The 14,964-nt window shown below is 50.0% G+C and overlaps 1 protein-coding gene across 1 annotated transcript; it reads right to left on the reverse strand.

Moving 5' to 3' along the window:
- Positions 1-6,271: 6,271 nt before the first annotated feature.
- On the reverse strand, positions 6,272-14,087 carry LOC123348929 (cathepsin G-like). The gene is made up of 5 exons (XM_044986630.1): positions 14,024-14,087; positions 9,108-9,255; positions 8,229-8,364; positions 7,628-7,879; positions 6,272-6,418 (listed from the first exon to the last, which is right to left on the reverse strand). The coding sequence occupies exons 1-5, from the start codon at positions 14,085-14,087 to the stop codon at positions 6,272-6,274; spliced, it is 747 nt and encodes a 248-aa protein (XP_044842565.1).
- Positions 14,088-14,964: the final 877 nt, after the last annotated feature.

The following is a 14,964-nucleotide window of genomic DNA, read 5'->3' on the forward strand; positions in this document are numbered from 1 at the left end:
GTTTGCAGTCAGTACAGGGACGATGCATCTGCCTCAGGCCTGGGGATTTTATAAACTCAGTTTGGGGAGGCTCGGGGGGCAGGAAACTTCAAGGTTGCCCACACACTCATCTAAATGCAGGACTCAGATGTCTGAGTTTTCAACCACTGCCAATCATGTGGCCTGGGGGAAAGGACAAGCTGTATGTCAGCCGCACATCAGACACAGCTGGCTGCATATTGCACTGCTGGACAGAGATGACCTTGAAGGAGACATGTCTCGCGGGATCCAGTGATGATCTGGGTGCCAGCTCACAGCTATGCACATCAGAGGCTCTTACTCACCTGGCCTCATCCTTGCTCAGCTCCCTGCCCGTGTCTCTGTGGTGGGGGCTGTGGATGACAGCGACTGATGTCGGTGGGGAGGGTGGGAACGTGGACCTTTGATCTTTCTCAGGGTAGTCCAGTCGTGAGCAGAATGGGGCTTGGCCGAGCAGCCATCGGCACCGATCACAGCAACTGTCATGGTAGGGTTTCTGAGAAGACCCTGCTGAGTCTGTGACCACGCGAAGGGGATGTGGTAGCCTGTGGGATACCATATAGCTGGGAGCTATGTCTGTGCAGCACCAGAAGGGAAATAACACAGCAGAGGCAGGGATAGAACCAAGGAGTCCTGGCTCCCAGCCCCCCTGCTTTAGCCACAAGAACCCGCTCCCCTCCCAGAGATGGGGAAAGAACTCAAGAATCTTGAATTCCAGCCCCCCCCTCTAACCACTACACATCACTGCCCCCCCCCCAAAGGCAGGGATAGTTAGTGCCAACCAGTGACGTGTTCACTGTCCCTTACAAATCACTCTGGTCTCAGACCTGACAAACTCACTACACCTAAGGCACTGCTTCCCTGGTATTTACCCCGAAGGGTGGCATGTGAAGGCTCTACTGAAAGCTGATAACTCCTCAAGCCTCACGCTCACTGTGAGATGTGCCTACAGGGACTAGTACAGGGATAATGTCTCTATCCTGACACCTATGGCTAATGCCATTGGGCTTGTAGAGATATCCAGGGAATCGCGTGGCTCGGTGACAGCCCATTCACACGGGAGGGAGCTGTTAGCCCTCCCTGGCTAGCCAGTGATGGACTACACGGTGTGACGCTGGCAGGCCTAGGAAGATGGCATTAGCTAAGAATAAACAGACTCGTAACTGGAGACAAAACCTTTTCAACTGTGTGTTTGTTTGACTCAAAATACGGATGAGTCTTACAAAATCCCATTTAGTGTTCAGACTATGCAATGCTTGGAAGTTGTTGCCTGTGCTAACCTCACGTACAATGTCTGTATCCCAGGCCATAGGCGCCGACTCTGTGGGTGCTCCAGGGCCAGAGCACCCACAGAGAAAAATTAGCGGGTGCTCAGCACCCACGGACAGCAAGCTGCCCCCTCTCCACCTTCCAGTGATCTTCCTACACCCCACTGGGGCAGTGGGTGTACAACCCCCTCAATTTTCCCAACACCATTCCTCCCAGTTTTGTGAACTAGTTACATGCCAATTTACTGACTGGTTGGAAATTTGAACTGAAATTGAAACATTAATGCACACTTTAAAAGCACCTACAGTGTATGATAAAATACATGTATCAGAAAAAGTATAATAGATTTGAAAAGTATGAACATAAACTAGCTTCCTTATACAGCTATTGTTTGTTATGACAATGTCAGTGCATTCATTTCAGTGGTGTTGGCCAACCTAATAATTTCAAATGATGATTTGTAAGCGAAGTCTAAATGAGCTCTCCCTGACAGCTAGTGATGCACTGGGGGCTAAGGCTTCAGGGATAGATTATATTTACATTCACACCTAATCTAACTAGGTATCCAGCAAACAGCTGTGTTGCCCAAGCGATAGATTTTGGTTGGGGCTGGGTTACAAACCACTTGAATGCTGGCCGGGGACGGGGGAATGAAATGTTGTTCTTATTGTATGAGTAAAGGGCAGTAGAACTGTACTTAGCTTGTGCTGATTGAAGGCATCAAGAGAGAGGGTGGGGAACTGTCCCTTTCCACTGTTTAAAGACAGAGCTGATTAGGCTCCATAGAGAGTCTTTTGTTCTGTTAAGCCACCGCTGCAGCTGAAATCACTGACAATCAGGTCCAAGTGCTTAATCCTGCTGTGGGACAGTGTTTCTGTGGAAGGGACGGCCCAGACTGCACTAGCAGCGGGGTTCCCTCAGTGAGAGTTCAGCTGAAATCACTGAGAGCCGGTGGAACCTCAAGAAACCAACTCGCAGAGGTCACAGTGGCAGGTGGCAGCAGAAGGTGACTGTGCAGGGCCGTTGGCAACAGAGTGGTGGAGTGAACGGTGGCATAACAAACAGCCGTGGCCAGAGCAAACAGTGAGCAGCTGGAGGAACGAGCAAGGTGCCTTCTTGCCCCCCACTTGGAAGGTGAACTCACGTGAAAGCACCTCTGAACTCTGAGTCTCCACTGACCAAAGACAACACCGGTGAGTGGGGTGTGGTGGAGGGAAAAGTGAGTGTAACCCTTCTGCCAGGCCGAATTGATAGCAGCAAGGCCTGGGTTCAATACATAGGGGTCCCTTCCCTACAACGTAATGGAAACCAGCTCGAGCCCCCAGCCAGTGACCTGGGAAAATCTTACACACACCCCTGGGCGCCTCGAAGAGGTAATATTTCCCCTCTTGCAAGCACAGAGTCTCGGTGTAGCAGAAAATGTTTAATAACATGAGATAAACAGCATAGCATTAAACTGGGAAAACACCTCAACTAGGCCGTGTCCTTTTCCCTGAGCTCTTGAGTCCAGCAACCCCCAAATCACCCCAAGACTCCAAAGTCCAATACCTCAAATGTCCCAAAAGTCCTGCAACCCAAAAGTTTCTGTCCTGGGTCAGTGCAGCCCCAGAGTTCAAGAGTCTATCTGCAGGGGTTTCCCGCCCCACCCAGTCTGGGTAGAAAGGGCACCTTACATGGTCCGGGGCCGACTGCCCTGCCTCTCCGTGGATTCTGCTTCTGCCTTCCCCACAAACTGCTCAGCTCCGCTCCGCTCTGCCAGCTGCTCTGCCCCCCCAGCCGTCCCGTGAGCCTCTCCAGCCGTCCCTGCAAACTGCTCAGCTCTGCTCGCTCTGTGGGCCGCTCCAACTGTCCCACAAACCGCTCCGCTCTGCCAGCTGCTCTGTTCCACCCGCCATTCTGTGATCTGCTCCAGCCATCCCCGCAAACTGCTCAGCTCCACTTGCTCCGTGGGTACTCCAACTGTCCCACAAACTGCTCTGCTCCACCCTGCAATATAGCTTCAGGCTCCCCCACTAGTTAGCACAGCTCTTTAGTGATTTCAGCTCATAGTAGGGGATCCCCAGTGCTTGGGCACCATTAGACCAAAGTGAGTTCAGCTCAGTAACCTGTAACTTAGACTCTTAAGGGAATAAAAAAATAAGCTCTGATAATCAACAATGGAGAGAGGAGGAGGTGCAATTCGTGCTTCTGGCTCACACAAGGAGCCCACTCCCTTGTCTAGTGAGTGCCACACAATTGATGGTGAGACTCCCTGTCACAAAGCACTTTCACAGGTCCTCATCCACACAATCAGGGTGACAACACTCCACTCCTCCCACCCCCACAACAAAGAAACTGGGGATCCCACAGCTGCCAAAGTAACCATCCCAGGCTGCCGTGGGCTATGCCAGGCAGGGTGGGCGTGCCCATGCAAACACGATCAGCCCCTGAAATTCTTTTCCACACTCGTCATAATTCACCACCAGATGTCAGGGTAGAGCTCATCCTGACTCTGCTTACATGAGGGGCACATTAAATAAACATTTGTTTGTTGGACTATATTTTAGTGACTTTGCTTCAGAATGCTAGATCTGTGACTGGGAATGGAAACTTCTATAAATATGTTTCCTAGTAGGCCAAAAAAAATTTAATGCATTATTTGCCAAGGTTGTTATCTCACATCATTGCTATCTTGAGAGGTCATTATGTTGGGGAGTTTCTGTACTAAACATTTTTATTATTATAATTAATTTTTACATAAGAATGATCATAAATTTTGCATTTATTCCAGAGGCCACAAACCACCATGTGAAATTAACAAGCAAAATTAACAAGTAAAGAAGGCAGATGGAGGGAGGGGAGGGGACTTTGATGGAAAAGTGATGTGGCAAGATACAATATTTCCTGTAAGTGTCCAACCTTTCTCTGCTAGACTGAAGAAGCCATTGTTAAATATTTGTTCCCCATGTAGGTACTTATAAACTGTAATCATGTCACCCCTAAACCTTCTCTGTGTTAAACTAAATAGATGGAGCTTCTTGAGTCTATCACTCGAATGCAGGTTTCCAATCCTTTAATCATTCTCATGACTGTTCTGAGCCCTCTCCAACTTATCACCATCCTTCTTGAATTCTGAGCCCCTGATCTGGGCACAGGGTTCCAGTGATGGTTGCACCAGGACCAAATCCAGAGATAAAATAACCTCTCTGCTCCTACTCGAGATTCCCCTGTTTATGCATCCCAAGATCACACTGGATCTTTTGGCCACAGTGTCGCACTGGGAGCTCATGTTCACCTTGACCCCCAAATCTTTTGCAGAATCCCTACGTCCCAGGAGACAGTCTGTAAATATGGCCAATGTTCTTTGCCCCTAGAGGTATACACTGAGCTATATTAAAATACATATTGTTTGCTTGCTCCCAGATTACCAAACAATCCATATCACTCTGTACTGGTGACCTGCCTCTTCATTATTTATCACTCCCCCACTTTTTGAGTCATCTGCAAACATTATCAGTGCTGATTTTAAGTTTTCTTCCAGAGCATTGATAAAAATGATAAATTGCATAGGACAAGAACAGAGCCCTGAGCCCACAAGAAACATCCATTTGGTGATGACTCCACATTTACAATTACTTTTTGAGATCTATCATTTAGCCAGTTTTTAACCTATATTATGTGGGCCATAGTTCTCGTTTTTTAATCAACATGTGTGGTACCAAGTCAAATGACTCCCAGAATTATAAGCATATAACATCAACACTGTTACCATTATCAGCCAAAGTTGTAATCTGATCAATAGGAGACAAGGTCTATGAGGGGATACCTTTTATTGGACCAACTGTTGGTGAGAGAGATAAAAACTTACACAAAGCTCTTCTTCAGGTCTGGGAAAGGTTCTCAGGGTGTCACAGCTAAGTACAAAATGGAACAGATTGTTTAGCCTAAGTACTTAGCACATATTTCTCTCCATGCTCATCATCAGAAGCAAGATCTGCACAGACCAGGACCCACCAACTCAAAGTAGCATCAGACCCAGCCAGACCAAAACTTGCAGACACATCTCCACTGCTGCAATGATCAACACCCCTTCCTACAATGCACCTTTCAAGATCCGTGGGTCCTACACATGCCCATCACAACATGTGGCTTTCCTCATCCAGTGCACTAAATGCCCCAATAACAAGTAGGTGGGTGAAATGAGACCACCACCCTTGAATGAACTCACACAGAAAAATGATGAAAGACAAAAAGACCTTATCACCCGGCCAGGGGCGAACACTTTTCACCAAATGATCACTCCAGGACCTCTTGGTCCTCATCATCAAAGGAAACCTGCACAACATTTGCAAAAGATGAGCCTGGGAGCTTAAATTCATAACTTTGCTAGACACTAAAAAATCATGACATGAATAGATACACTGGATTTATGGCTTATTACAACAATCTGTAACCCACCAAACCCCCTTCCCCCACACCTTTTCCACCGTCTTTCTCCCACTATTACTGGAGAGGTGTTAACAGGCCACTTCAGCTTGAATGGTCACTTGAAAATATGTGTTAACTTCTTATGTTAAACAATCTGTTTCCACCTTGCATTGAGCTGTGACACATAGAGAACCTTTCCTGGCTCTATGTAATCTCAAAGTTTGTCTCTCTCACTAATAGAAATTGATGCAAGAGGATATCACCTTTTCCCTCTATGGGATGCTGGCTCGAATACCAGCCTTTCTATATGTTTTTCTGGCACCATCCGATAGGGTTTAATAGAGAGAATCTGATCCCTGCTCTAGAATCCCATAGGATAGTTCAAAAACTCATAGAGACACAAGGGGTTTTATCCCAACATCTACGAACTCTTCCCCCGCCCCCAGTCCATTTTGAAACCAATCAGTTCATAGCATTTTTCTAAGACTAATGAAGATAATCTGCATTTCACATGCAAAGCTTAGCTAGCCCATGGCTGGTCTAGCCAGGCAAAGAGCCAAGAAAATGGGTGTCTCCTTTAATGCTGTTTCTGCAGAATGTTCTGGATCCAGGGGATGAAGTTGGAGAGTCTTGTAAACACGCTTGGCTCCCACAAATGCTCATCAACATATGAAGCGATGCCCTGGGCCACTCCATCACATACCAAGGGGCCACCAGAATCACCCTGGGATTAAAAATAATCACAATTACATCTTGCACATCTCTAGCACAACTTTTCATTTGTAGATCTGATTGCACCAAGAGTAGGGGAGGTTTAAATATTTGGCAAGAAATATGTTTTGTGTAAAAAAATGGCCTTTTTTCAAATTTGGAAACTTCAGCAAAAATGTTTGCTGTGTTGAAGTGTTTCCTTTTTTGTTCATGTAGCACTAGTAGGGTTAGGCAGAGTTTGGTAGAATTGGGTTTAGATTAGGTAGAATTGGGTAGAGTTTGAATTGGGTGGATATGGGTAGGGATGAGTTTGGGTAGAGTTTAGTAGGATGGGGTAGAGCTGGATAGGACAGTTGTTAAATTTAGTAGAGATTGGGTAGTGTTGGGTAGAGTTGGAGTTGGGCACAGTTGTGCAGGACAGGGGTTAAGTTTGATAGAGTTGGGTAGTATTGTGTTGGGTGGGGTTTGAGTTTGAGGAAGGGTTGGGTACAGTTATGCTGGGTGTTGTTTGAGCTATGGATAGTGTTGGATTGGGCTGTGTTGGGGTAGGGTTGGTAGGGTTGTGTTGGGTGGGGTTTGAGTTTGGGTAGATTTGGTAGGTGTGTGTTGGGGTTAAGTTTGAGATATGGTTGTGTAGGGTGGGGTTTGAGTTTGGAGTAGGGTTGGTAGGGTTGTGTTGGAGGCAGTTGAGTTTGGGGTGGAGTTGGCAGGTTTGTGTTGGGAGTGGTTGAGTTTGAGATAGGATTGCATAGGGTGGGGTTTGAGTTTGGGGTAGGGTTGGTAGGGTTTTGTTGGGAGAATTGAGTTGGGGTAGGGTTAATAGGGCTGTGTTGGGGAAAAGGATTGAGTTTGGGGTGGTGTTGTATTGGGGGGGTCAGTTTCTAAAACAGTTAGGAAGGATTTTTTTGGGGAGGGGGGTTGAGTTTGGGACAGAGTTGAATCGGGTTGTGTTGGCCATGGTTTGAGATGAAAGAACATCAATAGCCATGTGTAATAAAGGATCTTGGCCAAGCTAGTAGGAGCCGTGCCGAGCTAGTCTCACTATCGCTTCACCCGTCCAGGTCAGTCTGATGTCTGCATCAACACCCCATCTCCCGAGCAGGGCTAGGTTGGTAGGGGATCACTGTGCAATTAGATATTTAGCCCTGGAAAACACCTCCCAATTCCCTCCCAGCAGTGACCTCCTGGAACCAAGGAGCCTCCAGGTCAGCAGGATACTTACTCGATAAGGTAATTTCCCCAGGCTGGGCTTCCCCACACACAGCATTGCTGAGGGGTTGTATCCAGGGTACAGACGACACATGTTGTCCTTCATGACCTCAAGGTCCACCTCACGGAGGGTGTCAGTTCTTGAGTTCCGGCCAGTCCGACCCCACCCAGCCACGCTGCACATGGATTCCAGCCTCACCCTGGACTTGGCATTTGGCAGGGGGATGAGCCGCACCCAGTTATTCAGCACTGCATTGCGTGACAGCTGCCATGGGCATGAGGGAAAACAGGAAACCAGATCAGCACAGGGATTGGACCTGAAAGGGACCAACATGTTCCAACAGAGGAAAATGGAGATGTGTCCAGTGTTTTCACGTGAAGTCACTGGGAAGATCGGATGGGGGTGGTACCTGCAGCAGTGTGAGGTCACTGGAGGTGGGATGATGGGATGGGGGCGGTACCTGCAGCAGTGTGATGTCACTGGGGGCAGGAGGATGGAATGGGGGAGGTACCTGCAGCAGTGTGAGGTCACTGGGGGTGGGGTGATGGGATGGGATGGTACCAGCAGCAGTGTGAGGTCACTGGGGGCGGGGGTGATGGGAAGTGGATGATACCTGCAGCAGCATGATGTCATTGTTAAGGGTCTTCTTGTCATATTGCGGGTGGGGGATCCGGCGGCGCACCGGGATTTTCTGTTGGCTCCGTTCCTGTTCACTGATGTTATGGGCTCCCAGCTTGACAATAATCTTGCTATAAAAGCCAAGAACAATCCATGGGGCATAAGGGCAGGAGTGTATGTGAGGTGGGGGATGGGCACATGTGAGTCTGCCACATGATCAGTGATATGGAGGGGACATGGCAGCCTGGGGCTCTCAGGCCATGATCCCAGACTCATCTGCTGGCCTGGAAAAGCGTATCTACCACTGTGCACATTGCCAGCTGCGATCCGGCCCCAGGGCTGGGGACTGGCTGACTTAGAGGAGGAGGGGGAATGGCACAAGGGGCCTCTCCCCTCTAGTGGTGCCGTTTGTGGCACAAAGTCCCTGCCCAGTGGTGCTGGGGTCCCAGCCTGTGTCTCCCCAGCCCCTTGTGCTGTTCCCCTGAGCTCCTTCACTCCCCATTGTCCTCCCAGCCCCTGGATCTCAGCTCCCCTGCAGCCCAGCTAGATCCACACAGAGGTGTATGCCCAGCTCCCTGCAGCCCAGAGCCCCACAGAGCCATCCTGGGGCTGTGAGTCCCTCCCTGCCCCGATCTGGGCAATGGGGCCAGACCCCACCTTGATTTACCCAGTGTTGGATCTGGACCATGGTTTGCGGAGGCCCTTAGAGACACGCCAATGCCCCCTGAGCAGATCAGACCCCTGGGCTCCGCTCTCCCAGCCTGTCCTGCTAACTGCTCCTTCCCTGCAACCTACGACGGCACCAGAGCTCCCGGCTCCCCCATCACACGCTAACCCCAACCTGCCCTGACATCCCCAGCACAGAGGCACTTACTCTCCATTGCAGTGAGCAGCCGTCAGCACGAAGTTTGTCTTCACCAGGAACCCGCCACACTTTTTTTTAACCTGCCCAACTTGGATTTCCAGATAGGCCATGTAGCGTCTGGAGTGGGGCTTGGCTTCCCGGCCCCCGATGATCTCACCTGTGGGGAGACCAGGTTCATATATAAAAACCATCATCTCCCTAGGCCGGGCTGGGATTGAGCTCTCCATCCCAAAGGGGAGTCCCCACAACCTCAACGTCCCCCCCCCTGCACCCTCCCGTGATGCTCTTGTGACAGATTTTACCATTTCAATCTGCCTGGACCGTCAGTTGATCAGGCTGACGCCACAGGATCGTTTGGGGAGGAGATGACGAAAAGCATCAAGCATCTAGATTTTAAAGCTTTATTAATAAAAAAATAAAATAACAGCAGAGAGTGCTGGGGCTGTTCCCATGTCACTCAGGGGAAGAAAGAAAGTGTTAATGCCCCCAGGCCCTAATCCACTTTCATACTCACACATGCATGACCCAGACTGGCCAGGTCTAGGTGTAACGTCAGAAGAAGAAGAGAGTGGGTGGGGTGGAGGGGAGTGCTGTCCTAGGCCCAGGTTGTCCAAGAATCTGCTGTGTTCTCCGAATTGCTCCAGCTCTCAGGAGGGTTTTTAAGTCCTGGGTTCCTTTGGGGATGTTCCATTTCGCGACCTCTGCTCCTGGTGCTTTTTGTGCCAGTCCAAACCGGCTTTCTGTGGTCTCCTCGACTTTCCCCAAAACACACCGGCTACCCTCTGTTGTTCTCGTTGTTTTCCTCTGTGCTGGCCTCCGCTTGTCTCGCTTGTTATGGGCTGGCTCCGGAGGACTGTGTCTGTTCCATTCCGGGCCCCCCTCATTCTTGGCCAGCAGCCGAGAATCAGATGTGCGCTGTGGCCTTGAACTGGCTGGAGTTAGTGTTTTATCTTCGGGCCTAGCAGGAGCGTGGAGTTAACCCGTTCTTTGCTCTTCTTCTTTCTCTCCCCACCTCGGCCTCTCGTGATCTGCAAAGGAAACTTCCACTCCCCACTTGCACACCTTTGACCCTCCCCAAATGATTTGCGATGCTTGCAACAGTGTTAGCCACATACAATGCTGATCTGCCTTCCCTGGAGACTCCCTGGGGGGAGGCGGGAATTGGGGTGTGACACTCTTCTTGGGGGATCCCTGTGCCTGGAACCCTGACCCTGCTCTGTTCTCCCCCACTGACACCCCATGGGGCCAGAGGGTAAATCTGAAGCTTATCCCTCACTGGGTGGGGAATCGTACCAAACACACTGGGAGTTGGTCAGTGTCATGAACATACAGCTGAGGGTAGCATAAAATCCCTCCTTTACCTCTAAAGGGTTAAGAAACTCCAATAATCTGGTTGGCACCTGACCAAAAGGACCAAGGGGACCTGCTGGGTCAGGGTCCTGCTCCCCACAGGCCCCAATCCCCCTGCCCCCAACAATCACCAGTCCAGGCCTGGGGGCAGGAGAAAGGCCACAGGGAACAGGCCCAGCTCAAGAGCTGCATCATCAGAGCCACCCAGGCCCAGGCACGGAGCCTCTGCCTCAGCCAGGGTGGTTATATGGACCAGGCAGAGAGCGGGGAGGGCAGGGCCTGGCAACCACAGGGACACGTACCCTGTTGCCTGGAAACCCCCACCCTGGATGGGCCAGGAAAACTCTGGTCACAGATGCACCCACGTCGGGGGCAGGGTCTCCTTTGCTCTGGTGCCCACCCAGCCTGGCTGGGGAAGTGGCTATCACTGCTCAGCCCTACTACTGGTGTAAGAAATGCCCTGGGGCTTCTCTGCACCTAAATACCCAGCCCCATAGATTTCCAGGCCAGGAGGGATAATTGTGATCATCCAACCTGGCCCCCTGGATACTTCAGAGCCAGAACCCACCCAGCAACTCCACCACGGCCCCAAGTCAGTTGTTTCCCTGGCTCCATGTTTAATGTTTGCATATTAGTCCCAGTTAGAACTTTGCTGACTCCAGCTCCCAGCAGTCAGGTCTTGTCCTGTCTTTGCCAGAGAGGTTGAAGAGCCACCTGCTCTCAGAAACCCGCACCCCATGGAGGTTCCTACAGATGGGGGCCGAGTCACCTCTTCACCTCCAATACCCTCAGGAAATCGATCTCCTTGGAGATCTTCCTGCCAGGCAGGGTCTCCAGATCTTGGCTTGTTCTTGTAGTGCTTTCCAATTTGACGACATCGTGCTGGACGTGTGGACACCAGAACTGGACACAGTTTCCTGTTGTGGTCTCACCAAGCCCATATCCAGAAGTGACCCTACCTCCCCTGGCTTACACACCCAAGGATGGCGTTCACCCACTTATCTAGAGGATTGCACCAGGACCTCATATTGGTTGGTTTTCAAGGTTTAACCCAACCCCCAACAATAGCATTGACCTATCTTCTCCCTAGGAGCTGGACCCTCTGGTTTCAGATAAATGGTTTCATCTCCCAGGCACCTCTGACAGTCTCGGCCTAAGACAACCACCCCCCAACCCAGAGTTAGCCAGAGTGCACCCCAGAGGACAGCCTTGGGAGATAAAAGGAAGAATAGATCCCCTGGGGTTTAGTTGACAGGCCCCTGCCTCTTTCAGTGATGTGGAAAGTTCATGCTTTGGAAAGCCACATGCTAACAGCTGTGCAACATCTGGAACCCAGCACAACTGGGCTTCCTGTTTCCAATTTTGATACCTGAGTTGCTGGAAGTCATTCACCTCCAGGGGGCGTGGGCTCTGATATGGCCCAAGGGTGGGGGACTGGCTGGCTCAGGAAGTGGAGAATGAGACACGGGGTGTGGTGGGTTGGATCACAGAAACCCCCTTGGGAGCTGCCACCTGATGTGCTAAGACTACTTCTGCCCCTGCCTTCCTGCCCTGTCAGCTTAGGACTTCAGTGCCCTTCCTGGTTTGAGCCAGACACGCTAGACTGCTGCAAACCCAGACCCAGGTCTGAACCACATCCCCTAACAGCTGTAGGCTTAACTGAAAGCAACTTACAGAAGTGTTCTTATCTTTAACACTCAGATGCCCAACTCCCAGTGGGGTCTAAACTGAAATAAATCTGTTTTACCCTGTATAAAGCTTATGCAGGGTAAACTCATAAATTGTTCACCCTCTATAACACTGATAGAGAGATATACACAGCTGTTTGCTCACCCCCTCCCCCAAGGTATTAATACATACTCTGGGTTAATTAATAAGTAAAAAGTGATTTTATTAAATACAGAAAGTAGGATTTAAGTGGTTCCAAGTAGTAACAGATAGAACAAACTGAATTATCAAGTAAAATAAAGTAAAACACGCCAGTCTATGTCTAAGAAACTGAATACAGATAAAAATCTCACCCAGTAAACTTATTTTTACAGACTAGCCTCCTTCTAGTCTGGGTCCAGCAATCACTCATACCCCCTGTAGTTACTGTCCTTTGTTCCAGTCTCTCTCAGGTATCCCTTGGGGGTGAAGAGGCTCTCTCTTTAGCCAGCTGAAGACAAATGGAGGGGTCTCCCACAGACTTAAATAGCCTTTCTCTTGTGGAGGGAGACCCCCTCCTCTTTCCTATCAAAGTCCAGCTCCAAGATGGAGTTTTTGGAGTCACATGGGCAAGTCACATGTCCCTGCATGACTGAGTTTCTTACAGGGTAGCAATCATGGTTCACATGCTTCCTTGAACATCCTCAAGTAGACTTCTTATGTGGATTGGAGCCTTCCAAGATCCATTGTGCATTAAATGCTTCTTGATTGGGCACTTAACTTGCAAATTCCTTTCTGAAGAAGCTGACCAAATGCCTTAAAAAGCTTACTTAGAAATCAAGCAAGTATACAGCCAATATTCCTAACTTTAAGTACAAAAATGGTACATGCATACAAATAGGAGGAATGTATTCAGTAGATCATAACCTTTACAGAGCTCTGTTACATGGCATATGTAGCATAAGACATATTCCAGTCATGTCATATATACATGCATTAGCATATGTCCCTAAAGCCTTATGGGGGGCACAGTCACATGGGGTCTTTACCCTTGAGGGCAGCTCGCTGCTGCTGTCACTGTTCCAAAGGATTATTTCTACCCTTCCCCCGCTCTTCCTCACATGGGCTGTGGGTGACACTGATCGGTATCAGTGCTGCATGAGACAATATGACCCAATCCCCTGTGACAGTCACTACCCCTGTTTTCACCCCTTGACAGGACGGTGATAAATTTCATACAAACTGTGCCCTGTGAGAGCTCTCTCAGCACATATTTCTGCAATCTTGCTGGCTGAATTGCCTGCAATTAGGATACCTCTCCCAGTCCAATGCTGCTTCCTTTGCACTTCCAGTGTTGTGAATTCCGTGGGTAGAGAGAAAGGGAGACCTCATTTGGGGCACCTGCTCCCCCTTCTTCTAGTTCTTTCCCGTCTTCGAAAATCATCTCCAGCTGAGGTTCAGGAGACTGAAAGTCTGTGCAGCCAGGAACCCAAGCTGTGTCTTTGACAAGATGTAAATTTTTCACCCATGTCCTCTTTCCTTCTCAAGAATGGCCACTTAGCCAGGTGATGGTCCATTTGAATACACTGACACCTGGCTGAGATGTCAGTGGGCGTTTTGTCTCTGGGGATCTGGTTTGTGGATGTTCCCCAGACTTGGAACATGTTGTAGAAACACCATGCAGTAGAAACGTATAACTTTACACGCCACATGTATTTTACCAGGAAAATAGTGATTAGCAAATTATGAGCTTTTAGATGATATCTCACAAGACATGCTTTGTATAAAACGTATCATAGTCCTGTAAAAGGGGTGAACATAGGGGTACAGACTGTCACAGGCCCCTAGATACCACCCACTGAACCCCAGCCTTGAGACCCTGCCATTGAACTTAAAGCCTCAGGGCCTCCAATCCCAGCCATACTCACCAGCCCAAGTCCCTGAGGGCAGGAGAAAGGCCATGGGGAGCAGGAGCAAGATCTGTATCTGCATGTTTGCAGTCAGTACAGGGACGGTGTATTTGCCTCAGCCCTGGGGCCTTTATAGACTCAGCTTGGGGGAGATCAAGGGAGCAGGAAACCTCAGGGTCGCTCACACATTCATCTAAATGCAGGGCTCAGGCATCTCAGTTTCCAACCACAGCCAACCACACAGGCTGAGGAGAAGGACAAGCCGTGCATGAGCAGAGATCCTTCACAGCTGGCTGAATGCTACCTAGCTGGGTCCCTGCACAGCTGGATGGATGATGTACCACTGGATGGAGAAGACCCTGGTGGGGACGTGTCTAGCAGGATCCAGGGCTGCTCTGGGTGCTGGCTCACAGCTGGGCACATCTGGGGCTCTTAATCACCTGGCCCCATCCTCACTCAGCTCCCTGCCCATGTCTCTGTGGTGGGGGCCGTGGGTGACGGCCACTGATCTCGGTGGTGGGTGGGATCGTGGCCTTTTGATCTTTCTCATGTGGCCCAGCGTGAGAAGGGTGGGGCTGGGCAGAGCAGCTATGGGCCCCGATCACGGCAACCACAGTGGGGGGGGGGGTCCTGAGAAGCCCCCCGGTGAGTCTGTGGCCATGCGAAAGGGATGGAACAGCCTCTGTGATGCCGTACAACTGGGAGCTGTGACTGTGCAGCACCAGAGAGGAAATGACACAGCAGAGCCAAGGACAGAACCCAGGAGTCCTGGCTCCCATCCTCCTGTGACCCCATTGGTGCCAACCAGCAAAGTGTTCACTGTCCTTCACAAACCACTCCAGTCTCGGACCTGACAAACTCACTACACGTCAGACACCGCTTCCCTGGCATTTAGCCCTGAAAAGTGGCATGTGAGGGCTCTACTGAAAGCTTGTAACTTGTCAAGCCTCATAGTCCCC

The sequence above is a fragment of the Mauremys mutica genome, chromosome 13, assembly GCF_020497125.1.
Source record: "Mauremys mutica isolate MM-2020 ecotype Southern chromosome 13, ASM2049712v1, whole genome shotgun sequence".
NCBI lineage: Eukaryota > Metazoa > Chordata > Testudines > Geoemydidae > Mauremys > Mauremys mutica.